Here is a 26,353-nt window from a genome sequence, read left to right on the forward strand (position 1 = left end):
ACTTTGGGAGGCCTGAAGTAGGATGATCGCTTGAGCCCAGGAGTTTGAGACCAGTCTCAGCAACACAGTGAGACCCTATCGCTACAAAAAAAATAGAAAAAATAAAAGCCAGGTGTGGTGACATGCACCAGTGGTCCTAGCTTTTCAGGAGGCTGAAGTGGGAGGATCTCTTAAGCCTGGGAAGTTGAGGCTGCAGTGTCATGATCTTGCTACTGCACTCCATCCTGGGTGACAGAGCAAGACCCCCTCTCAAGAAACAACAACAACAACAAAAACCAACCCTCTTTGATTAGATTTGAATTTTCAAAAAAAAAAAATTTAATGAAATGTTCAGCTCTCAAGTAGGAACTTTGTCTCCTATTATCTTCCTTGGATAAAAGGAATACCGGGTTTAGGATGGCCATGTTTTTAGCAACCCAGATTCACAATCAAAGGATTCCAGCCAAACTTTCTTTTCCCATTCTCTTTGCGTATGAATATTTTGTCTTCCTTCTCACCTCAGGCAGTGAGGTGTAAAAAGCTTGAGCTAAGTCTTGATAAGGGTGTAGGATGTACCTATGATTATCTGTTGGAGCTCTTTCATTGCGGGATTTGGAAAGTGGTAGATGGATGGGGATGGGGTGGTGGAAAGTCACCGATTTGTTGCCTTATTCCATCCAGAGTCTTTTCGTTTGTTTTTTGAGCTGGTGGTCTCACCCTATCACTCAGGCTAGTCTTGAACTCCTGCCCTCAAGCGATCCTCCTGCCTCCACCTCCTAAAGTGCTGGGATTACAGGCGAGAGCTACTGCGCCAAGCCCCAACAAGTCTCGAGGCTGCTGTTGTTCCAGCCAGGCTGGGGACTTTGAACTGCTCTCTTGAGAAGCCTTCAGGGACCACCGGGCTGTAATGCAGGCGTTCTCAGAGCCAGGATTTGTAGCAGTTCCCTCTCATGGGCTTCCTACCCGCTCTGGGACTTTTTTTATCTACAGCTGGAAGAGGGTAGTGAGACTAGAGGAGGGGAGGGTCTGCTGTTCACTCTTCTCCCAGTTGCTGTATGATCATTAGAGACCTGGTTGTTCCCAAACTCAGAGAAAAGGGAAAAGAGCTGAACCCAGAAGCTGGGGGTGGGGCTGGTAAGAAATGCTGCAGACAGTGGGAGAGGTGTGAATAGGGAGAGTTCAGCCAGAGGAGTACAGAGAGCTAGAGCTAAGAACCAAGTCCAACAGTAGAATAGCCTTTGTCCTTGACATCTCTCTGGGTCAGAATGAATGAGCCACATACCACAGGTTCTTGAGGCAGGCAGCATGGTGCAACTGAAGAAGTACTGGACTTGGGATTTTTGACCTGCATTTCAATTCTGGGGCTGCTCCATAAGAACGCTGTCAAATGACTTCTCTGAGTCTCAGTTTCGGTACTTTCAGCACAGGCTTTGGATTCAGATAGACTCAGCTCCTGGCACCTGCATGACCTTGGACAAGTTATTTAACCTAAGAGTCTCAGTGGCCTCATCTGTAAAATGAACAGTAACACCTTAGAGTTGTTGCGATGAGTAAATAAGATAATTTTGGGGAAGTAGATTCTATTGGTTATGTAGGATTGCAGAATAACAGTGAGTTTGGAGCCAGGTGACATAGACTTGAGCCAACTGCCTGCAGCTAGATGCGTAGCCTCTCTGAGAACCAATTCCTCCCCTGTAAGGAGTAACAATGCCTTCTTCGCAGGGTTCTTGTGGGGCTCTGCTGAGATAAGATGTATGAAAGCACTCTGTACAGCTCTGTACAAATGTGAAGGATTATTTTTGTTCTTCAGCTCGCCCTCTAACAAAGGCTGAATAAGTACTGAATTGGCCAAAAAAGGGAGGGCAAAGGAAGGAATGTGAATCTTAGGGGGAGTAGCAAAAAAGCTGGAATAATCCCCACACTGTGGTTCCAACACTTTTCATGAAGCCCGAGCTCCAAGGAACAGTACACATCCAGGGAGGGAGGTGAGAAACTGGGGGCTCGAGGGGGAAGGGGGTTATGAGGAGAGGGAGAAGGAGCCCACTGCTGTCAAAGCCCAGGAGGACATGGAAGGTCCTTGCCTGGTGAGGAAAAGAAGAGGGTGTCCCTTGAGTCCCAGCTCCTCTCAAGAGGATCACAGACTCTCTTGTGATCCAGAAAGCACAGCTTCCAGCTTTGAGCCAAGAAATGCTGCCTTCCAATGCCCCCCACCTGGCAGCTACTGAGCAGATTCAAACATGCTCAGGGTTGGAGCCCAGAGAAAAAAGACAGGAATTCTGTTGTCCCCAGTGGAGGCTAGTTTGTGCCTCCTCATACCCCACCAGACAGCGCAGAGCCCCTCAAGCCAGCCTCCCCCTCCTCCTCCACCCTAATGCCCTCCACTTTCCCTTGATCTGCCTGAACCAGGACATGATGCCAGGGCCACGGCCCTGCTGGTCCTTAGCTCCGAGTGCCCTTCCCTTGGGAGCTTAGCCCATCGGATGTGCCAGGGAAATGTTTCCACAGATTAGTGCCTCCTGGGGTGAGACAGTAGCAGCAGGTGGCAGGAACAGGGCAGGGAGGGAACAAAGCCCAGGGAGCCCTTGGGAGGAGCCCAAGGACAGAGGCTTTCTTTTCCAGTCTCTGGCCTCCAGAACCAGGAGGTTTGGGGTTTCTCCAAAGCCCCCGCCTCAGTTTCACCCCTCAGTATCCAGCTGGTGATGGACAGATCACTTAATTTGACTGATTGTGGTGACAATTATGGTAGTTTCACAGTTTGGGTAAGTCCAGGTCCAGAAGTAGAATAAATTGGAGAGTAAGGGGAGAGATGCAGGGGAGAGAAGAGAGATGAAGATACAGCTCACAAGTCCAAGAAGAGAGGGGAATAAAAGGGGAAAGAAAGTTCTAGCAAGAAGAAATATATAAGCTCTGGAGAAAGCATCCCAGCAACAGTGCCCCAAATTAAAGACTCCTATCAGATAACACCTGGTTGAGATTTCTCAAATCTACATTTGCTAAGCCAAGCCTGGAGGGTGAAGCAGTGAAATAACCAGCATAAGACAGATAAGGGACAAGAAGGCAGCAAATGCCAGTGGATCAAGGGATGCAGATATCAGGAGGAAGGGAGAAGCCAGATTTCTGCTGACTTTACCTTACCCCTGGCCTTGTTCTTGGGTGAGTTTAAGAGTGAGCAAGACAGATGGGCAATGTTTTACAATGTGGTTTTAATCAAAAGTTTCATCAACACTGGCTTTCCCCCTTGGGTTAGTCCTGGCCCGGGGTCGGGCATGCCTAACCCAGCAGGCCCCTTGACCTCACAGTTTGTGCAGGCGAGAAACTGGCTCCTGGTCTGTGTCAGCATTCTGAATCAACTCAAAGATGAATTTCACTTGGTTCTCATAGCCTTGGACTGAGATTTTCTCATTGATTCCATGGAAGCTGAGGAAAGTAAGATGCATTTAGGGAAGGAGGGGAGGGCCAAGTGCCACAGCACAAGTGTTATTATAGAGCACTTTCCTTACTCCCCTCACCAACCCGGAAACTACTGGCCCTCCAGGGTTAGGAAAGGGAGGGGCAAGGGAGGGGGCATCTGAGATTTCATATGACACATTGGTTGTTTCTCAGGGATCCATCCATGCTCATGACAAAGAACAGTGTGGAATAAACTCTTGGGGAGTCCAAAATAATCTCCTGCTGTGAAATCCACTCAATAATTTGTCCTCCAGGAGAATTGTCTTTTTTTTTTTTTGAGACAGGTTCTCATTCTGTAGCCCAGGCTAGAGTGCAGGGGTACAATCACAGCTCACTGCAGCCTCAACCTCCTGGGTTCCAGTGATCCTCCCACCTCAGCTCCTGAGTAGCTGGGACCACAGGCGTGTGGCTAATTTTTTTATTTTTTAAATTATTTTGAAGAGATGGAGTCTTGTTAGGTTGCCCAGGCCGGTCTCAAACTTCGCGGCTCAAGTGATCCTCCTGCCTCAGCCTCCCAAAGTATTGGGATTATAGGTGTGAGCCACCACACTTGACTGAGAACTATCTTTCCAATTCTCTTTCTCTTAGGACAGAGTACCTAGCTAGACTATCTCTAAGCCAGTCCCCTACTCTCCCACTAGAGGGTAGAGAAAGCAACTGCCCAGGGTACCTACCCAGTTTTCTGTGGCACCTAGGAACTTTACTATCAGACCTTACACCCACCAACCTGCCTCCCCACAGTGAAACAAAACAGAGCAAAACAAAACAAACAACCACCAAACTACATATGTAATCTCAAAGATAAAAGGAAACAGAGTACCTATCCATCTCCCATTTAAAAAACAAAAAAAGAAAGCTGTTCTTAAACTCCTATTCAAATATTTTCACTCTGTCTACAGAGGACTTAAGATGGGGAGACCAGGTCTGGACATGATAAGTAGCAGAGAGGTAAATGGAAATCGTCCTCCCATACCCCAGGATTAAAAATGTGCTGAAGAACCCACAAAAATAGTAATTCACACAGAGCAGTTAAAATTGGTGCTCACATCGTGGATTTCCATAGTGCTTTCTTCTGAGAAATCAAAACATGCACCCACCTTTGACCTCATGTGTGGTCTGCATTTCACAAAATGCTGAGGAGTCTCCCCATTTTGTAAGTGGAGGAAACGGGGTCCAGAGGATAAGCCCTCTCCCAAAGACATGAAGAGCTGGGATTAGCACCCAAGGGTACGGATTCCACCAGCTTCTCCCCAATCACCCAATTATCTCCATCTTTATAAAAGAGGGGCCAATTTCCATAAATTCTAGGGGGTGATGATGAGACTCTGGCAATAAGGACGGTAGATGGGTTAGGTTCTACAATGTCTCCATTTCATTTTGCCAAATCCCAGCTTCCCCCCACCCTGATTCTGTGGACTGTCAGGAGCACAGGGTGGGAAAGAGACACGTCAAGTGTGTTTCTTTTCTCCCACCTGCTGCTCAAACCTGTTCCACTCACCGTTTTAAGTCTTCAGGCTGTAGATAGTAGGGATTGAACCTGTAGATGCCAGTGGTGAGGTCTGTAAAGAATCGGCTGTCTGTGTTGCCAAGACAAGTACCTAGAGAGGGAAGATAAACAGGAAAGGGGCTTTACATGAGCAACCAAACCAACAAAGTGGCTGGCGTGTGGCCTGGCTGGAAAATTAGGATTACTGGGTCGTTACAGAGCAATGCCTGGGCTCTCTTGAAAGCCTATAGCTATCCTTACAAAACGCACCATTTCAGCCAGGAACATGGAATCTCCTTCCAAGGGCATTGGTGAGACATCCCTTGGATGGACCATTCAAGGGATGTCTCACCAATGCCCTTGGAAGTGTCCTCTCCCTGTGATGACCAGGGAGGCCAATATCTTCATTTCATACCCAAGGCCATGGCCATTTGCTATTTAAGAAACGAGAAACTAGATAGCACTTCTTTATCACCTGACCTTTATTCTGTATCACTCTAGGTCAAAAATAAATACCCTCTGGGAGAACTTTACTACTATAAAATATAACCCTCTTGAATTGGAACAAAATTTCCTGTTATTCTCACTCTCTGAAGGATGACTCTGTCTTCCTAGGGTCAAACCTTAGATCTGGAAAGTGCCAGGATACTCTTTCCAGTTTCCCACTCTCCTGAAGGTGGTAGCAGGTCACCTGGCAGGGGATGGGACTTGTGCCCCTAGGTGTGTTCTTTGGGAAAAGAACTCAAGTGTGTGGGGTGATTTGAGACAGTAATTTGTGTTTTCTTTCATCTTCCACTCGTGGTTTCAAATGGACATCCAGGCCCTTCACAGTTCCTTGCTTTGTGGTTGATTTCTGCCTGTCTTTTTTCTGTAAAAGCCTGGCCCCATTGGTGGACAAGTGCTCCAGAAGAAAGAGAATAGAGTAGGTAGCCTTTAAGGGCCAAGGGAGGAGAATCTGGGACTGTGAAGGCCGGGTTCCTGGATGTTTGGAGGAATCTCAGATTAGACCAAGAGAAAAGAAAACTAGACACGGGTCTTAATATTAGAGCATTAATAATTAAGCAATATCATTATTATTGAGCAATGTCTTTTTTCCTTTTTTTTTGACAGAGTCTTGCTCTGTCCCCCAGGCTGGAGTGCAGTGGTGCTGTCTCGGCTCACTGGAATCTCTGCCTCCTGGGTTCAAGTGATTCTCCTGCCTTATCCTCCCAAGTAGCTGGGACTACAGGTGCCCACCACCAGGCCCAGCTAATTTTTGTATTTTTAGTAGAGACGAGGTTTCACCATATTGGTCAGGCTGTTCTCGAACTCCTGACCTTGTGATCCACCCGCCTCAGCCTCCCAAAGTGCTGGGATTACACATGTGAGCCACCACGCCCGGCCAAGCAATGTCTTAATATTAGAGCAATAACCATTGACCAGAGATTCTCAAACTATGGTTAGTCATCACCTTAGTGATGACTAGGTTAGACATCACCACCTGTCAGAATCTCCTGTGGATATGTGTGAAAAAGGCAAATTCCAGGGTCCCTTCCAGATTTGGTTAACCCAAATCTTTGCAGTGAGTCCAGGTAATCTGCATTTTAATAGTTCCCTGGGGAGACCTCTTCCACTCTTAGATTGGAGAACCACTGTCTGCAAAGCATAGATTTGGATGGTGTGCTAGAAGGCTGCAGAAGGGGTACAGGTACAGAGGAGTGCTGCTGGGATTGATCTGGGCTGGGAAGCGTAAATTAGGTTAAGGCAAACGGTATGGGCTGGGAGGCTTTTCTGAGCTAAAGATTCTGAGCTTTGCTGCTGAGCTGTTATCCTAGAATGGATCAGAACCAGACTCTGGGAAAATCTTGGCCCCTTCTGTGACTCTTAGAGAGGAGGGAGTAGTCTAAGCCAATTCTCCCCCCTATGCCAGAGTGGCTGGCCTAGGTTAAGCAAGGACCCAGGCTTGACTGACCTAATTTATTGTTTCTGCTCCTTTCCTGTTTGCGTTTTCACTTCCACTCTGAAGGGAAAATACAGTTCTAGTCTCATCAGGAGGGGAAGCAGCCAGCTGTTTACAGGCTGAACATCTGGGGTAGGGGTGGGGAAGTAGACATTGGATAGGAAACAGTTCCAGCCCCCTCCTCCCTCCAGCCACAGCTGATGAAGTCATTACCTGGGATAGTAATATTGACTTCCGGGAAGACGGACTGTATGGTCTGGCGGAGCAGCTGGTAGCCCAAGGCCTTGTCATCATAAGGGCTGATGGGGAGGGGATCAAAGGCAGTCATCACATGGAACTGGACTCTGTTATCAGCCACAATGTTCTTCGTGAGTTCTAGGACCTCCAGGGTAGAAACAAAGGGGGTTTGATTTCTTATTGATTTCTATACATGTACAATATGAGCTTAAATATTCTGATTTCTTTCCAGCAAGGCAGAGCCCGGGGGTTTACAGACAGGACTCATTTTTTTAAACATTGGGACTTCAATTTCAGCTGACTGGCTAAAGGTGATGTAAGAGTTGGGTCTTCCTGGAAAGCAATCTATAGCATGATAGATTTAGGTTAAATGTTTTGGGAGACTTGTCTTACAGTCATGAATCAGATCTTGAATAGGAACAAATTTACATGAGCAACCAAACTAACGAAGTGGCAGGGGGTGGCCTGGCTGGAAAATTAGGACCACTGGGTCACTATAGAGCAATGCCTGGGCTCTCTTGAAAGCCTATAGCTATCCTTACAAAAAGCACCATTTCAGCCAGGAGCATGGAATCTCCTGCAAAGGGCATTGGTGAGACATCCCTTGGATGAAAAATTGGATGGGAATTGGAAAATCAGGAAGTTATGTATCTTTCCCCTTGGGTGGTGAGCCACAGGCTGGTTGAAAGTGTTGAAGAGACAGCAGAATGTCAATCATCCCCAGGCTGGGGAATAGATGTGACGACCTGGCTTCAGCCTCGGAGAACCTCAGACAGGTGATAAAAAGGTCACACACTTTTCTTTCCCCTCTCTGGGCATTCCTGCTTCCTGTTTGTAACCAGCTGCACTGGAGCCAGGAAGATGAGCTCAACACAGACAAAAAGTCAGAAGTTGTGATACGGGTATTCAAGTTTTCTCTTTGCCTCCTTTCCTCGGGAAAGAACCTGAGGAAACTCCTAGAAAATTCAGTCTGAAACGAAGAGTAAATCCAGAAAAATTCCTGTCCCCAGTCAGGAAGTAGACCAGACCCTGAGGATTAGGTCACATAGAGCCATATGGGAATGGACCAGGAGACTGACTTAGAGGGACCTTCGCTCTCCAAAGCTCCAGCACTACTCCCAATCCATTTGTTCAGTAGTTGCTTTAAAACTGCCTCTGCTCTAGAAAGGGGGGGTTGTCCCATAGCTGCAGATCACCTGAACGTGGGACATTATCTTAAGAGTACCTCTTTTTTTTTTTTTTTTTTTTGAGACAGAATCTCACTCTGTCACCCAGGCCAGAGTGCAGTGGCACAATCTTGGCTCACTGCAACCTCCACCTCCCAGGTTCAAGTGATTCTCCTGCCTCAGCCTCCTGAGTAGCTGGGATTATAGGCATGTATCACCACGTCTGGCTAATTTTTGTATTTTTAGTTGACACGGGGGTTTCACCATGTTGGTCAGGCTAGTCTTGAACTCCTGACCTCAAGTGATCTGCCCACCTTGGCCTCCCAAACTGTTGGGATTACAGGTGTGAGCCATCATGCCTGGCCAAGAGTACCTCTTTTTTTTTTTGAGACAGAGTCTCACTGTGTCGCCCAGGCTGGAGTGCAGTGGCACCATCTCAGCTCACTGCAATCTCTACCTCCTGGATTCAAGCAATTCTTCTGTCTCAGCCTCCCAAGTAGCTGGGACTATAGGCATGCACCACTATGTGCAGCTACTTTTTGTACTTTTAGTAGAGACGGGGTTTTGCCATGTTGGCCAGGCTGGTCTTGAAACTCCTGACCTCAGGTGATCCACCTGCCTTGGTCTCCCAAAGTGCTAGGATTACAGGTGTGAGCCACCGTGCCCTGTCCCAAGAGTACCTCTTTTATGCCAGAAGAATGTTAGGAGTTGAGTCTGGAGAGGAAGTGAAGGTTCCCACTTCTGGCTTAGAAACCACCATTTGAATCAAAACAAGTATCCCGCTATTGGATGGGCAAAGGGGTCACCAAGGTGTATTCTCACTTCTCAGACTATATTTTCACTCCAGCACTTATAATACAAGTATTCTAATACAAGAATTAGTGCACGGTCTTGACATATTCTCAGCCCATTGGCAAGTTTCTGAAGTCAGCCTCCATGAGGTGGGTTGGGACTATGCCCACTGCTCCAAATTCCTTAGAGGGTCCTCCAGAAATCAAAGAAGGCATGCAGAATGGATCCCTTCAGTAAGAGGCTGCAAGAGCTCAGGTTTCCCAGTAGCTGTTAGGCCAGGCAGGGACTGTGTCTGACTCAGGGGCAGGGACTGTCTATCTCATTTCCACATTTCCAGTAGCAAGCACATAAAAGGCATGCAATAAATCTTGGATACATAAAATTTAAAAGATGTGAACCAATAAAAATAAGAATAGGCGTTGATTCATTAAATAACTTGCCATGGGTTATATAGTCAGTTTTGTCAGGTCGGGTATCTGTCTGACTTTATGGGAATAACGCTTTACTGCTTCCTAAGTACATACAGTTAGAGATGGTGTGGAGTAGAACCTGAGAGGAGGTGTTCATCTGAGATGGACTCTTTAGTGGTATGAATGTTTAGCACAAGTTTCAAGGAAGGATATGAAACTGACAGAGATGAGGAAACAGATCGTCTGAGCATGGAGAGGGGCAGGCACAAAAATTGAGATGTAACAACCAACTTTGTGCTTCAGACAGTCACTCACAGTTGTGTGAGCTTGGACAAGCTTCTTAACCTCTCTGTGCCTCAGCCTGCCTATCTGTTAACATGTAGATGATGGTAGCACCTACTTCATAAGTGGTGGTGACCGTTACTGGAGTTAATATGTGTAATGTGCTTAGGGCAGTGCCTGGCATATGGTAAGCACTCAAAAAATGCTAGCTGTTATTTGCTTGTTTAGAATAGAGGGACCACCTTGGGCAAGAATCAGAGGTACAAGAATGAAACTAGGAGGAGAGACTTGTCAATGGTGAGAGATCTCAAAGGTGACTTTAGAGCACACGAATCTCTCATTTCTCTGATCTCCTGTAGTTCTTTTTTTTTTTTTTGAGACAGAGTCTCGCTCTGTCACCCAGTCTGGAGTGCAATGACGTGATCTCGGCTCACTGCAACCTCTGCCTCCTGGGTTCAGGTGATTCTCCTGCCTCAGCCTCCTGAGTAGCGGGATTACAGGTGCTTACCACCATGCCCAGCTAATTTTTGTATTTTTGTAGAGATGGGGTTTCACCATGTTGGTCAGGCTGGTCTCGAACTCCTGACCTTGTGATCCGCCAGGCTCAGCCTCCCAAAGTGCTGGGATTACAGGCGTGAGCCACCGCACCCGGCCCAGATCTCCTGTAGTTCTTACAGTGCATTCCCACAACCTTATGTTGCTCTCTGTTTTATGTGTAAAGATATTTTCCTGTAAGTGAATGGTACAGCTGTTGAAGGCAAGGACAATGGATACTTAAAAACAGGTAAGGTCTTTAGAGTTAGCAAGTCCAGCTTCTGTCCTGCTGTAAGGCTGCTCATTAGAAAACTCATGACAGGTTGTCATCCCATCTGCTGGAATATTTCCAGTGGCAGAAAGCTCATCACTGCATGCTATACACCATTCCATTTTTGAGCATTTCAGTTATAAATGCCTTCCTTATAATGAATTCAGATACGGTGTCCTGTAATATCTAACCCCTCTCCTTCTTTTTTGAGACAGGGTCTTGCTCTGTCACCCAGGTTGGAATGCAGTGGTGTGATCATAGCTCACTGTAACTTCCAACTTCTGAGATCAAGAGATCCTCCTGCCTCAGCCTCCTGTGAGTAGCTGGGAGTATAGGAGTGTGCCTGCTTAATATTTATTTTTATTTGTAGAGATAGGGTCTCGCTGTGTTGTCCGGGCTGGTCTTGAACTCTTGGCCTCAAGCAATCCTCTGGCCTCAGCCTCCCAAAGCACTGGGATTACAGGTATGAGCCACTGTGCCTGGCCCTGCCTCTCCTTTTTTTGATAATGAATATACTCCAGCCTCATTCCAACTCCATGCCCTTTCCAAGGGCTGTTTTCCACCCAGCTGGGGCTTTCATCTCCCCAGGTCCTGGCACTCTTCCCTCCTCTCTATTCCCCTGCCACAGTGACCTTCCTTCCGGTCTCTCTGATGAAACCCCTGGAATCTCTAGGTCCATCCTGCCCACGTGCTGGAATGGAAAGCCTCCATGTTCAGAAAGCTTGTGGGTGCATTTGTCCTGGTTACTACTCTCCCTCGGGCCCCATTTCCATGCATCAGGAACACTCCCTGCTGCACACCCTGTGCACAGAGCCTCGGGCTGCATCCAGCAGGAACACAGGCCGCCCCCAGAGTTCTCTCGCTCCATGGTGAGCACCTGTAATCCCACTACTCAGGAGACTGAGGCAGGAGAATCACCTGAACCCAGGAGGCGGAGGTTGCAGCGAGCCGAGATCACACCATTGCACTCCAGCCTGGGTGACAGAGCGAGACTCTGTCTCAACATACTCTAGTAATATAGTACTAAACTCATCATAAACACTCAGCAGAATCTTACCTGTCGAAATTAGAGGGCATCTGTACTGTTCCCCACTTTGTGCTCTTGCTGCCTGGATGCTATTGCCAGGTCTTTGCTCCTCCTCAGAGAGGGCTTCACTGACCACTGCATTTAAAGGAGCTCACTGCTCTACCCCTGCCCCAAAATTACTCTGTGACACAGCATCCTATTATTTTCTTTGTGGCATTTACCACTTAAAAAAAATCTCCTTGCTTACTGCTGTGTCTTCACTAGAACGTAAGCACCATTAGAATGGGAATCTTGTCTGTCTTGTTCACCATTCTCCCAAATACTTAGAAGAATGTCTAGTCCACAGTAGCTACCAATAGACACTTGAATGAATAGATGAAGGAAGAAAGGAAAGAATCTTCTCTACAACACTCTTATTCCACCCTTTTAGTGATGAGGAGCACAATTACAGTCCAAGATAGCACATTCCAAAACTCTCCCTCAAGTGGAGACTCTCTTAAACATCTCCCACTGGCCTCTCTACTCCTTCAGGCCCATTCAGGACACACTTTCCTTTCCACATGGCAACCTCTTGGATTTCTGAAGGTTCTGTTCCTCACAGCTAGGTGCTGGAGACCTACATACAACTGAAGTTGAATATGGAGCAGGAGAACTCTGGGGGCGGCCTGTGTTCCTGCTGGATGCAGCCCGAGGCTCTGTGCACAGGGTGTGCAGCAGGGAGTGTTCCTGATGCATGGAAATGGGGCCCGAGGGAGAGGAGTAACCAGGACAAATGCACCCACAAGCTTTTTGAATATGGAGGCTTTCCATTCCTCACTGCAGCACGTGGGCAGGATGGACCTAGGGATTCCAGGGGTTTCATCAGAGAGACCGGAAGGAAGGTCACTGTGGCAGGGGAATAGAGAGGAGGGAAGAGTGCCAGGACCCGGGGAGATGAAAGCCCCAGCTGGGTGGAAAACAGCCCTTGGAAAGGGCATGGAGTTGGAATGAGGCTGGAAAAAAAACTGGTGGAAAGAAGCTCAATGAGGGGAATTCAGTGATTTCCTGGCCCCATGAGACCCCAGGGAGAGGACAAAGGTTGGCACCTGATGAAAGGCAGGAGAACCCAGGGCTCACATTGGTCTTAACTCCCCCGCACTCCCCCGACCCCCTTCAATGGTGTGTGGCTCTGGGCAGGATGTCGATCTGCTCCCCGCTCTACAATGGGGAGTGTGCCTCTCTCCTTGCATGAGGGCAAGTAAAGTCCTCTCTGGGGAAGAACTTAGGAGAAAGGACCGTAGAAGTCCAAGTGCCACTGACCCTTGATGATCTGTGCCACAGAACTGCCCCTAACCCTGGTGTATTCTGGAATGTATAACTCATCTGATAGTCACTGGGTTGCCTTTTTGGATCTTTTTTTTTTCTGAAGCATCAGGTTTACCTTTTGAATTCCTTTTGCTCAGTCTGATGTTTAAATAAGCTGGCATTTACTGTGGATGTCAGACATTCTGTGTAACTTCTACTCACCCTTCGGCTTTCAGCTTAAACATCACTGCCTACTATAGTCCCAGCTACTCGGGAGGCTGAGGCAGGAGAATGGCGTAAACCCGGGAGGCGGAGCTTGTAGTGAGCTGAGATCCGGCCACTGCACTCCAGCCCGGGCGACAGAGCAAGACTCCGTCTCAAAAAAAAAAAAAAAAAAAAAGAAAAAAAAAAAAAATCACTGCCTTAGGAAGTCTTGCCTGATTCCCAGATGGGGTCTGGTTCCTTGTTATATTCTCTAACAAGCACCAGGTTCCTCTTCATTATAGCACTCATCGTGTTTTGCAATTATACATTCATTTTTAAATTGATGTTTGTAGCAGACCATTGCAAGGCTCTGGCCTCAACTCTTTTCTCTCCTAGCTCTCTGCACCTTCTTCCCATGGGCTTTTATTCAATCTAGAGGTTCCCATGATGTGAGTGACACTCCAGCCGCATCTCTAGTTCATATCTCTCTCCAGACCTGAAGTATTTATAATTGCCTATTTCATATGTTACAAGTTTCTCAAACTTCCAAACTATGATATTCTTGAACTTGTTTTTATTTCTGACTTTCCAATCTTAGTGAAAGGCATTAACTACTTGGTCAACTACCCAGGTGAAAAACCTTGGAGCCATCCTGCTTTTCTCTCACTCCACACCCATATACATACCACATCCTATTGAACCCACCTCTGTCCCACCTCTGGTGGGTGCCCTCTTCTCCACCCCATGACCATGGCCTCAGTCCAGACCTTCACATGCACTACCTAAGATGCTGCAATAGCTCCCTGTCTCCTTCTCCTCCAGCACTCCCTCTTCAATGCTGCTAGCATGACCTCTCTAAAAGCAAATCTGAGTATTTGATTGAAGACCTCTAAAAGTTCTCTCCTGTCACAGATTTCACAGATTAGGGCCCAAACTCCTCAGCATAGCATACAAGGCCCAGATCTCTAAACTACAACTTCATTTCCTATCAGTTTTCATCTCCTATTACTTGTCCCCAATTTATCCTATTCCTTAAGCCACAATGAATGTCTTACTTCTAGCCAAGTTCTGTTTGTCCTCTAAGGCTTGGTTCAAAATTTTGGTAGTCAGAAAAGACTTTTTTGACCCTAAGAAGTAGCATGAATTTCTTTCTTTGCAGTGGTCCTATGGCAATTTGTTCACCTCTAATTTTTTTTTTTTTTTTTTTTTTTTGAGACAGAGTCTCGCTTGTTGCCCAGGCTGGAGTGCAGTGGCTGGATCTCAGCTCACTGCAAGCTCCGCCTCCCGGGTTCACGCCATTTTCCTGCCTTAGCCTCCCGAGTAGCTGGGACTACAGGCGCCCATCACCACGCCCGGCTAGTTTTTTGTATTTTTTAGTAGAGACAGGGTTTCACCGTGTTAGCCAGGATGGTCTCGATCTCCTGACCTTGTGATCCGCCTGTCTCGGCCTCCCAAAGTGCTGGGATTACAGGCTTGAGCCACCGCGCCCAGCCCTCTAATTTTTTTTTTTTTTTGAGACGGAGTCTCGCTCTGTTGCCCAGGCTGGAATGCAGTGGCCGGATCTCAGCTCACTGCAAGCTCTGCCTCCAGGGTTTACGCCATTCTCCTGCCTCAGCCTCCTGTGTAGCTGGGACTACAGGCACCCGCCACCTTGCCCGGCTAGTTTTTTGTATCTTTTAGTAGAGATGGGTTTCACGTGTTAGCCAGGATGGTCTCGATCTCCTGACCTCGTGATCCGCCCATCTCGGCCTCCCAAAGTGCTGGGATTACAGGCTTGAGCCACCGCGCCCGGCCTGGCCCTCTAATTTTTATAATCATAGTTTAGGGTTGTGGCTAAAAGCACAAACTCTGGAACTAGACAGCTAGATGTATAATCTTGGGTATACTATTTGATTGCTGTGGTACTCTGTACCTCAATTTTCACCAGTTAAATGCAGATTTAGGGTGGGTGGTTGTGAGGATTAAAATGTACGGTTATACTTTAGAAAGGTGCCAAATATGGCTGGGCATGGTGGCTCACACCTGTAATCCCAACACTTTGGAAGGCCAAGGTGAATGGATCACAAGGTCAGATCAAGACCACTCTGGCTAACACAGTGAAACCCCGTCTCTACTAAAAATACAAAAAATTAGCCGGGCACATGTGCCTGTAGTCCCAGCCACTCAGCAGTCTGAGACAGGAGAATTGCTTGAACCCGGGAGGCAGAGGTTGCAGTGAGCCAAGATCATGCCACTGCACTCCAGCCTGGGCCACAGAGCGAGACTCCGACTCAAAAAAAAAAAAAAAATACATAGCAAACCTACTACATATATATAATGTTTGTTACTACAGGTATTGCTATCATTTATTCATACTTATCTTCCACTCCAGACCCCATGTATATCCAAACCCAGGATCTCCAATCCTAGCGAAGTAATTGGTGCATAGGTTGTCTTTGAAAAATGTTGGTTGAATAAATGGGACACTGGACCAGCCCTAGGACTGTAGTTAAACCCGGGCCCTGAGGGCCACATCTCCCTGATGCTGCATGAACTGTCTGGAACATATGGTACATACCTCTTGGACTGTCTGTCCAGAGTGAATCCGGAAGTTGACTGCGGCCTTGGCCACTGAGGGGATGACATTCACCTAGAGAGAGAAGCACAAAACCCTGGCCTGAGTCAACCTCAATCTTCTACATCTGCCTGCCCAGGAAATGCTAATTTCCTCAGCTCAGGCAGAGCTGGCTGATTTGACTTAAGGACCCAAGGCTTAGCTTTTCTAGTCTGCCTCTTGTCTTCTCTGAGCTAAGTGACATGTGGTTATATTCAGAGCTGAAGGGGTGTCTCTGCTTTAAGCCAGACCTTTGTGCTTCTTGGTGCTGGAGGGGGTCACAGGCATGTTCAGAGCAAGGCTGCTTTCTCTGATCGCCCAGATATCTCTGTTTTGGCCCCATGCTGTGCCATTAGAAGCCTTCTGCATGCACTTTCTTTCCCAGCACACCCAGGACATTTCTGCAGCTGTTAACATTAGTGCTTACTCACAACGGGGCAGCCAGAGCCTCTGTTGGCCCCCATCATGGCATAGCACGGGGCTCACATCAGGTTTGATGCTTGAGGGGGATGAGAAGAACACATACTCCTCACATATTCCTGGTCAGGCAGGAACAAAAGAGTGACAGAAAAGTAACCTTCAGAGTAAGAAAAGGACCCTAGTGCTGCCCAGTGCTCTGCCTGTTCTTACCTATTCCCAGCCAGTGGCTGAGCCAAGACAGAGGGATCTGGCTTGTTCTCTATGGCTGTTAGTGTGTTTCTGAGACCCTAAGACCTCATATACCCTTTGGGAGCTGGTTCCCACTTATCCTTGAGGCTGCTGAGCAATTGTTCTAACCAATCAGATAAGCCAGTCAGGCAGTAATTGCCTCCCCATTCCTGACCCTCTAGCAGGGATTGGTGGTTTCCCAGGTCCTGTTGTAAAATCTGACTTTTTTGCCTGACCAGGAGGAATCCAGGACTAATTGGAGAAAAGAATTAGGCTAGGAAGGGATTGTTCCTTGGAGGCCGGGAGACTCCCCAAGTGCATATGTTTCTTTGAACTCGTATGGTGCAAAAAAGCACTAAGTTGTTAGGGACAGAACTGGGCTGTTGAAAATTAGCTGTTGCAACCTCTTTGTGCATCTGTTTTCTCAACTGGTTATTGGGGTAATACTCATAGGGCTCTTAGAAGGGTCAGATGGAGTAACAAAGTATCCTGGGGGGATGAAAACACCACTCAAATGTCAGGACACAGTGCTATTATTCTGATGAACACTACAGCTGACACACTGGACACTCCAGGAAGTTATGCCAGGAATTAATTCAGGGGCATCATTCACTTATATACCTGATTACTAGAGTGCTTCAAGGTCACATTGTACTCTAGGTGAATGGTGCCCCTTGAAGTTGTGCTGGTGGTACCAGCAGTTACAAGAATGGTCTAACTCCCTTCAAGATTTCAGAAAGGCCTATGTCTTTGCATGGCTAGGCTTGGATCCAGCTGACACACAGAGAAGGAAGGAAGGGCCAGTAGATAGAGCCAAGGAAGGGAGGAGTGGAGGGTGGTAGGGAAAAGCTGTATGGGGAGGAACCAGAGATGTTACCTTGATCCCTGCTTCGAATATGGTGAGTGCTGTGGTGGTCCTGATCATTGCATTGGTTAAGGGATTTTTCTCCATAAACCTAAAACAAACGGACCAAGGGCAGATGTTAGAAAGAACCAATGGGGTGAAGGAAAGGGCAGAAACATTACCCACTTTCCTGAACCCTGGAGATCTTTAAGACTGAGAGAGATATCTGAGAGATGTCTTAAATATACACACTTAGAGATGCAGTGTCTGGTGGCTGAGGGATGATTAGTCAGGTCCAGTTAAGCCAAGGAGAGGGGCCTGGGGGGTGGGTAGGTTTGAGGTGAGGGATATGAAAGAAGGAAAGATAATACTTTACCTGGTTATAAGGGGTTCAAATAGCCGTGGGTTGCTCAGGATTTTATCGACAGGGAAGGGAAACTGGGAAAGAACAAGGTCAGCAGGATTTCCAAGGGGTCAGCACCACAGGATCACCTCTACTTTAGCCTGGGTCTCTGAGACCTGGATGTCTCTCTACTTTAGAACTGCCTCAGGAGCCCTTAGCAGTCAGGAGTGCTGCTAAATTCAGTTAGCTCAATCCCTGCTAGAGGGTCAGGAATGGGGAGGCAATTACTGTCTGGCTGGCTTATCTGATTGGTTAGAACAATTGCTCAGCAGCCTCAAGGATAAGTGGGAACCAGCTCCCAAAGGGTATATGAGGTCTTAGGGTCTCAGAAACACACTAACAGCCATAGAGAACAAGTCAGATCCCTCTGTCTTGGCTCAGCCACTGGCTGGGAACAGGTGAGAATAGGCAGAGCACTGGGCAGCACTAGGGTCTTTTTCTTACTCTGAAGGTTACTTTTCTGTCACTCTTTTGTTCCTAGCTGACCAGTAGTATGTGATACTTCTTCCCATACCTCATCTGCCATTTGCCGCAATACTGTCACCAGCGTCCCGCTTCCAAATATGATAGGCATTGGTGTCTGCTCCAGTCTGGAAGAGAAACAGAGTCCTCAAGACTTAGCAAACCCCAGCCAAAGATCAGTGGCTTGAAGAGGAGAAGAAGGGAAATAGGAGGAAGTTTCAACACTCCTGGCCAAGAGGTCTCCCATTCACCTCCCTCCCACCTCCACCAACTCAACATTCTGAAGATCTCAAAACACCCGCAGAAGCTTTCCCTGTCTACCAAGTCGGCATTAGGGTCCTTCTTTCCTCCCTCTGCTGTTCTCTAGAATCTTGTGTGTCCACTCTCATAGTCCATCCCATACTACAGCAGAATTGTCAGTCTCCTGACAGTCTGAATGAATATAGCACTCCTTCCCACTTTGCTAAGAAAACCCAGCCAGGGGTAAGCTCTGCTGTTACAGATTCTGCTGTCCTCATTCATAGCCAGTGGCTCTTATTTCTTTTTGTCCTCCTGCCAGGACAGGTGGAGAATTTCGACAGCTCTACCAGTCATTGCCAATTTGTGATTCTAAATGTCTGGACTCTGGACTACTCTAGTTGCCTGACCCAGCTTCTGCCTGTAGGTCCTTGCTTTCCATATGTATATACTGATAGATCCTCTTCTGACTCCAGCCCTTGCAGGATACTGGTGGCTCTGTCTCTCCTGTGTCTCCCTCAACCCCCACCTTGGAAGGAATTCTCACTCCATTTGAGATGACCCCAGTCTGGTATCTGTGAGCCATGCTGAAATAACTCTTTGTTTACACCTCTTGTATTAATCGCCTGGATCTTTAGTCTGTCCTGGGTTTCCCCTTCTGTTCTTCCTCTAGTGTCGATTTTTTAAAGCATAGCTTCCCAGCCCAACTTTAGGGCAGGAAGCTGAGCCTCCTCAAATTTAAAGTGGGAAAGTGCTAGGTCTTCCATCTTAAGTCTGGCATGGGAGCAGAGCCAGGAGTTGCTTACCGGCTGACAGCAGCTGCGAGGATGCCAATGCTCGTCTCCTTTGGAGGAGCTGAAGAGTGGCCTGAAGACATGTTTACTTGCAGCAAGAGGTTCATGGAACCCTTCTCTGAGACACCAATTCTGTAGAAGAGGATCGGAAACCACCCTCCTGACTTCTTGCCTCTCTGAATTCTCCCATAGGCCCATAGATCCATCTGTGCAATAGTCTAGTGGGCAAGGAGGTAGCTTCATGCAGTTTTAAAAATTTTATACTGGAGGAAGAATGGAGGGGGAAGCCTAGGAGAGGTTAAAGATTGGGGCGATTAATGCGAGAGGTGTAAACAAAGAGTTGTCTCAGCATGGCTCACAGATACCAGGCTGGGGTCATCTCAAATGGGGTGAGATTTCCTTCCAAGGTGGGGAGTGGGGTGCTTTACTCACAAGGCGATGGGCTTCTTGAAGTCGGGAATGAAATCATCCAAGATGAAGCCCCCCTCATCCACAACGAAGGCTAGCTGGACGCCCCTTGACTGTAGCAGGGCTGAGACCTTCTGAGCCCCTGTCCCTGACGACTGCAGACATGGAACACAGAGCTATAGTCCTTCTCAGTCAGAGACAGACCTCCAGACATAGCTAATGGGGACCCATTCAGCCTAGCTAGGGGCTCCAGAACCTTTCTACCTAGTCTCCTTCCTGGGAGCCAGGGCCCTAGAGAATTCTGCCTCACAGAATCCTGGAATGTCAGAGCTGGAAAGGTCCACCCTCCCTTATTTCACAAATGAAGAAACTGGAGCCAAAAGAGTGAAGTGACTTGCCCAGGGTCTAATTAAGTAGCATCATTGCAAATAAAATGCAGTTATCGCTCTCCCTTTTCAGTTCTTTTTCCATCACACCTATGTTTCTCAGGGTATAGGTGATGGACCCGCTGCCTGCCTCAGATATTATGAAGGAGTTTGTTAAAAATTCAGATCTATGGCACAGGGCCCAGGAATCTGAATTTTGGTCAAGGTCCTTAGATAGTCCTGGCATATAGACACACAGAGAAGGTGGTAAACTACCATATCATGGAGACCTTGCCACTGTGGGCAAACTGGACTAGGGTTAAGCGCGCACTCCCCTACCCTCAACAGAGGACAGAGATAGGTATAAGATGAGGAGGTTCTACCTCCTCATCATGGCCCAGAGAAATGAAGAAAGATCTTCGGGGGATGTACTTCCTGATCAGCAGGAGCTCCAAGGCCTGCAGTAATGCCTGGGGTTCAGAAGCACAATGGAAGAGGAAAAAGACGTTATTTAGGTGGGTGTACCAGGGTATCAGAGACACTCAGTTGCCTGTTTTCAAGGATGGTGGGATAAGGATCTGATAGATTCTCTTGAAAGAGAACAGATTCAAATAGTACAGGGGACCTGATGTGGAGAAACATAACCTTTACCACCTGGAGAAGAGTATAAACATATCAATGACAGGACTGAAAGGGTCCCTGGGGATCATTTAATCCCATTTACAGCTGAGAAATCAAGGCCCAGAGAAGGGAAGTGACAAACTGATGGCTGGAACCCAGGTCTCCTGGAGCCAAGGTTCTTTTTACCATTATCGTCCACCTGCCAGGGTCAGTCAAGCACCCCCATCCTGAATTGATCTTTAGGGCCCCAAGTCAGAGGGAACATTGCATCTCAGACCATCACAGAGTTCTTGTCATCCAGTGTGCCCCGACCATAGATGGCGCCTTCACGCTCCAACCCAGAGAATGGGGGCACTTCCCAGCCTTCCTCAGGGGCAGGCACCACATCAAAGTGAGCCATCAGCAGGTAGGGCTGCAAGCTGGGGTCCGAGCCTTTGATAGTGAACAGGTGGCTATACTCTTCCACAACTTCATGCTGGATAAAGCTGGTGCTGAGCACTGTAGGAAAGACTAGAGGCAAAAAGGGCAGGCAGGGAGAACCAGGGTTAACAGTTTCCTTAGGTTTTCCTACCATGTTGTGCTTCCTGTTCCTTTATTTACTTGTTTTTTTAAACATGCATCCTTCTTTAGGAAGCCTTTTAGGACAAAGCTAGTCTGATTCCTGATCTACCTGGACAATCTTTGAAATTCGTCTTCCCCATATTTCAATGTGCTATTACTATATAATAACATGCAAATCAAGACCCACCATTAAGGCCAGGCGCAGTGGCTCACGTCTATAATCCCAGCACTTTGGGAGGCCGAGGCAGGTGGATCACCTGAGTTCAGGAGTTTGAGATTGGCCTGGCCAACATGGCGAAACTCCGTCTCTACTAAAAATACAAAAATCAGCCAGGTGTGGTGGCTCATGCCTGTAATCCCAGCTACCCAGGAGGCTGAGACAGGAGAATCACTTGAACCTGGGAGGCGGAGTTTGCAGTGAGCTGAGGTTGCGCCGTTGCACTCCAGCATGGGTGATGAGAGCAAAACTCCATCTCAAAAAAAAAAAGAGACTCGGCCAGGCGTGGTGGCTCATGCCTATAATCCCAGCACTTTGGGAGGCCGAGGCAGGTGGATCACTAGAGGTCAGGAGTTTGAAACCAGCCTGGCCCACATGGTGAAACTCTGTCTCTGTTTTTTGTAAAAATACAAAAAGCAGCCGGGCGTGGTGGGGCGTGCTTGTAATCCCAGCAACTTGGTAGGCTGAGGCAGAACTGCTTGAATCCAGGAGCTGGAGGTTGCAGTGAGCTGAGATCACACCACTGTACTCCAGCCTAGCCGACACAGCAAGACTCCATCTCAAAAAAAAAAGACTCACTATTAAGATGGTCAATATCTCAAGCTCAGGCTTGGTCAGACCCATAACATGCTATCACAAGTACATGTTAAAGGGCTATGCAGATGAAGGATGCATTAAATTTTGACCATAGGAGGCCTCATTAATCAAATTATATTAAATTATTATATTAAATTAGTAGGCCCCATTAACCAAATTATATTTAAATATTATATTAAAAATCCAGAGACATTTTTCTTTTTAAAAAGCTACACATCTAGTGTATGTGTTATGTGAACATAAAGATTATTCTGTTTAGCACAAGGTCGTACTTCTGTGTGCAGGTGTAGATGTTCCTAGGGTCAATTATTCAAGTGACCTTAGCTACATAGGAGAAATAGATTTTCTCTCTCTCTGGGCTTTTTGGAAGAATTCACATATACTTCTGTGGATACCCAAAAACTGAAGAAGAATATGGTTTTATCTTGTCACCTAGCTTATCTAGTTCACTGTCACTATACTTTTATTTTCCTGCGTTTATCTCCTATTTAGTAGAGATTTCCAGCCTTTCCAGCCTGGCCTCAGCTTGGCTACTGGGCATTAATCCCTGAGCCACTCATTTTTGTTTTTTCCTTCTTCTTCTTTTTTTTTTTTTTTTTTCAGGGACAAGGTCTTGAACTCTCACTTATGCTTGAGCACAGTGGCACATTCATAGCTCACTGTAGCCTTGAACTCCCGGACTCAAGCAATCCTCCCACCTCAGCCTCCTGTAACTAGGACTACAGGTGCGAGCGACCATGCATGGCTAATCCCAGAGCCATTTGTCTCAGGGTGTTAGAGAGGGGGCTACTTGCTGCTCCTAGACCAGCTTCTCCCACCTCCAACAACTTTGGAGGGGTTGTTTTTAATTAGATTTAGGAAGGTAATCTCACTACTCTCCATGAGATTTTCACAAGGAGAGGGAGGAGTTCCAAGAATCCTTTTTTCCTCTGACCCATCCGTCCTCAGTTCTGTACTCAATGGGTGGTGGGGATGAGGGAAAAGGACTGATGTTATAGCTCAAAGTTGTTGACTGCCTAGAAGCCTAGAAATGTGTTAGTAATGAATCTGGAGTAGGCCTGAGTACATGGAGTGTATGTGTACAGGTGTGTGGGGGTGTGTAAGGAGGTAGGTAGGGGTGGGAGGAGCATGGAACATAGTTCTGGGCAGTTGCATAAGTAGAAGGAAACGCTAATTCTACCTTTTGATGATTTAGCATTTATTGAATGACACATACTTAGGGCAAAGTTTGAGAGAGTTTACACTCTCACGCGATGGCTGGATGAACTCTCAATCTTTGCCCTACATATGGTGGCTTAGTTTTTCCAAGAGCAAATCTACAGTCTCTACTCTGTCCATGGGAATTAGATTGTCCTCTGATCAGTCGCAAAATAAACTCGTTATCACTTTGTAAAAGAACGGTGTCTCCATTGCTATTTCTACCACCCACCCCTTGCCCCTGATTTGCAGCTGACCTTTATAAATGTATTTTCCAAACTCAACCAGGGCTGTGGTATTGGCCTTCTCATAGCTAAAAGTCACTGTTGGAATCTGGATGGCACCTGTCAGAGTCAAATAGTGAGAGATGAAAGATTAAAAATGAATTAATCATTGTTTTTTTCTACAGTCCTCTGTGCATAAAAAGTTCTTTTGCATTTATTATCATATTGCAGAGGGCAAAACACTAATGTGAGGTAGGCGCTATTGTTTCCCCTAATTCAAAGATGAGGGAAAAAGCTTGGAGAGGTTAGGTGAGCTGTGTGAGCAACAGGCAGACTAGAGATTTAAACCCATGTCTTCTGGGTTTGTTAGGCTGATACGGTTCTTAAAGGCAAATACAGTCTAAGATTGGGGGGACGTGGATTTTTGGACCCTGGTCTTGAAGGGAAGCTACTATAAATTACTTTCTAAGGCCTCACTACCTGTGAAATCACCACTTCCTTTGATGAATCCAAGCTTCATCATTCTCAAGGCACCCACTGTCCTGGGTCCCTACATCAATGAGGCTTGTGTGTTTTTGTTTTTGTATGTAAAGGCTTCTTCCTAATGTGGAGTCTCACTAGTCTGTCAACCAAGACCAGCTTTTTGGGCATATAATGCCCGGGAAGGGGTGGATTTAGAAGCCCCCAAACAAACTCCTCAGTCCTAAAATAATCTCATCCTCCTTACTCAGTTGTCTCAATTCCTGAAACTTCTCTGGGCTCCTCTCTTTGAGTCTTTAAGGCTTTACAGTTTTAAAGAGTTGCATGATCAAAGACAAACACCACTGGGAGGGAAAGCATGAGTCATGAGAATATTGAAGTAGACTGCTCTCCAAGAACACAGTGAGAACAAATTCACCTGAGGCAGGAAGGGTCTCTGAAAGACAAACTTCATCAGTTTTGCTAAGGATCAACGCTACAATAGCATAGCCCACCAGATAGATGGGGAAGCCGAGGTTCAGAAAGATTCAAGTGCCTACTCAAGGGCAGACCCAAGGATCTGAGCTCAGGTGTTCTGTCCCCTGCTCAGAGTTCTAAGCTGTGTTGCTATAAGGTCCCTATTCTAGGTTCTTACATAGCTTTTGTTCTGTTCTGTGCAGACTGGGAGTGGCTGTCTAATGCCTTTTAGAGGACTATTTATGCTTTGGGAAAATGCTGCCTCCCAGGCCTGTCAGTCTAGCATATGAACAATCTACGTCCAACCATTGGGGTTAGCTTTTGGTCCCTGCATCTGCTTCTATATGTTTATGCAGGCAGTCTCTCTTAATCCATTACTTAATGAAAGGGAAAAGACTGGAGCTAAGCTGAATGGTAAAGAAGGATTTCATCCCATAGGATCTAGCACTCTGAACAGAAACTTTCCTGTTTCCTGGAAAATGCAGATTCAGAACGGGAATGAGTTTTTGGTTTGGATTACAGATCTAGGGGAGACATATTCTTCAATTAGGACTGAGAATTAGGAACATCCCACACCCCAGGAACACTCCACTCCCTTTCTTTAGAGCCATCTGATCCCAGCGAGTCCGGCACTAGATACTGAGACCCACTGCCCACTCTTTGCTGTGGGGCCCTGGGGAAGATCATTTAGCTGACCTAAGCCTCAATTTCTCTCCTTTGTAGATAAGACTAATATCATTTGTCTTATTTTACGACACCGCAGTAATTTATCAGGCATGCAAACTTTCAAAGGTTAAAAGTGATGTACCAATGAAAGTTCGTGTAATACTCGAGGCAAGCAGGGGAAAGAGTGGACGGTGGTCACGCCAAGAGGGGTGAAGTTGGAGTTTCCAGGTTAGGCAGGGCACACGAGAGTTCCAGGAGGCAGGAATGGGGGAAGTGTGACGTCCCCAGGCCGGGGCACGATGTGCTGGGGCCGGGCTGGGGTGCGTGTCGGGGCTCCGGCTGCAGTAGCTGATGCTTTGCGGCGGAAGCGGGGAGTCACGGGTTGACCTGGGGAGGGAAGGACCGACATCTGAGTATAGATGGGTGAAGGGGACCAGGGTTCACCTTTCAGCGCCTCTTTCATCGCGACCAGCTCCTCTTTGCTGAACTCAGCAGGGATTCGCGACGCCCTCTGATGCTCGTCGCTTCTCAGGCCCATCGATCTGGAGACGGTGGCGAAAACTAGGAGCAGCATAGCCGCCAGGGCCAGCACGCAAAGGCACCGCTGAGCCATGCTTCTCTCGAGCTCCTGCTGTCAGGCTGCCGGAGGAGTTCTGACCTAAACGCCCCGACTAGCGTTTCTGGGTCCTGGCTCTGTTCTTATTCCGGCAAACAGCCTTAGCCACACCCCATCTCCAGATCTGACCAGTCATCGATTCGCTAGGACTGCGGAACACCCAATCGACAGAATGACCCCGCCCAGGACCCTTAAGGCCTTTCGTGGGTTGCGGTTTTTCATGCTGAGGCCAGCAGATACAGTAGAGCACAGGTGAGGTCGGGCTCCAGGCTAGAGTCAGGTCTGGTCTGCACTTGATCTCTCACCCATAAATCCCTTCCTGTATGACAACAAATCAAATAAAGGAGGAAAAGCAAAATAAAACGCACGAAACTTATCAGACCATACTCTGCTGCTCCCTTTTTCCGAAGCTTAGGACCTGACCACCATTCCCTAGGTTCTGGCGGGGAGCTCTCTAGGTTCCCAGCCTGATTTCATCTAAAATTGGAACAAATTGCTCTGTTTGTAGATACTGCTTTGAAATACCAGCTCAGAGGGTTGGCTCCTGTTTAGAAATTTTATTGAAAGTGCTTTTAATATTAATGTTAACACGACATTTTTGCAACTCTAAACAGGTACAGTAAGACTGAAGGATTTTTAGAAAGATTACTATAAAATATTTAAGAGAATTTTGATGTATAAAGAATTTTGATGTATTCGACCAAGTGAAATTTTATGGTTATTCAGAGTGGAGGATCTTTCTGGAAAAAAGAAAACCTGTCTTATGTCACAGAAATATAAAATTAGATTTCTTGAAGCCAGAAGAAACTGTTCCTTCCAGATTTCTTGATGCAATTTTATCTGGCACCACTCTCAAATTTTAGAATTCTCAAGAAAAATTCAGTAAGTGCTATACAGTCAGTA

The 26,353-nt window shown here is 47.0% G+C and overlaps 1 protein-coding gene across 2 annotated transcripts; it reads right to left on the minus strand.

Annotated features, from left to right (window-relative positions):
• Positions 1 to 3,163: 3,163 nt before the first annotated feature.
• On the minus strand, positions 3,164 to 25,507 carry PM20D1 (peptidase M20 domain containing 1). 2 transcript variants are annotated; one of them, XM_045395917.3, is made up of 13 exons: positions 25,279 to 25,507; positions 23,266 to 23,352; positions 20,714 to 20,946; positions 20,199 to 20,285; positions 19,475 to 19,605; positions 19,055 to 19,174; positions 18,064 to 18,139; positions 17,523 to 17,584; positions 17,180 to 17,258; positions 15,619 to 15,690; positions 7,068 to 7,236; positions 4,928 to 5,027; positions 3,164 to 3,396 (listed from the first exon to the last, which is right to left on the minus strand). In XM_045395917.3, exons 1-13 carry the CDS (start codon positions 25,445 to 25,447, stop codon positions 3,273 to 3,275), a joined length of 1,509 nt encoding a protein of 502 aa, XP_045251852.2. In that variant the 5' UTR covers positions 25,448 to 25,507; the 3' UTR covers positions 3,164 to 3,272. The 2 variants fall into 2 exon arrangements, with proteins under 2 accessions (XP_045251852.2, XP_065396921.1); XM_065540849.2 differs by lacking the exon at positions 20,199 to 20,285.
• Between the last annotated feature and the right edge of the window lie 846 nt (positions 25,508 to 26,353).

The sequence above is a fragment of the Macaca fascicularis genome, chromosome 1 (genome assembly GCF_037993035.2).
Source record: "Macaca fascicularis isolate 582-1 chromosome 1, T2T-MFA8v1.1".
Lineage (NCBI taxonomy): Eukaryota > Metazoa > Chordata > Mammalia > Primates > Cercopithecidae > Macaca > Macaca fascicularis.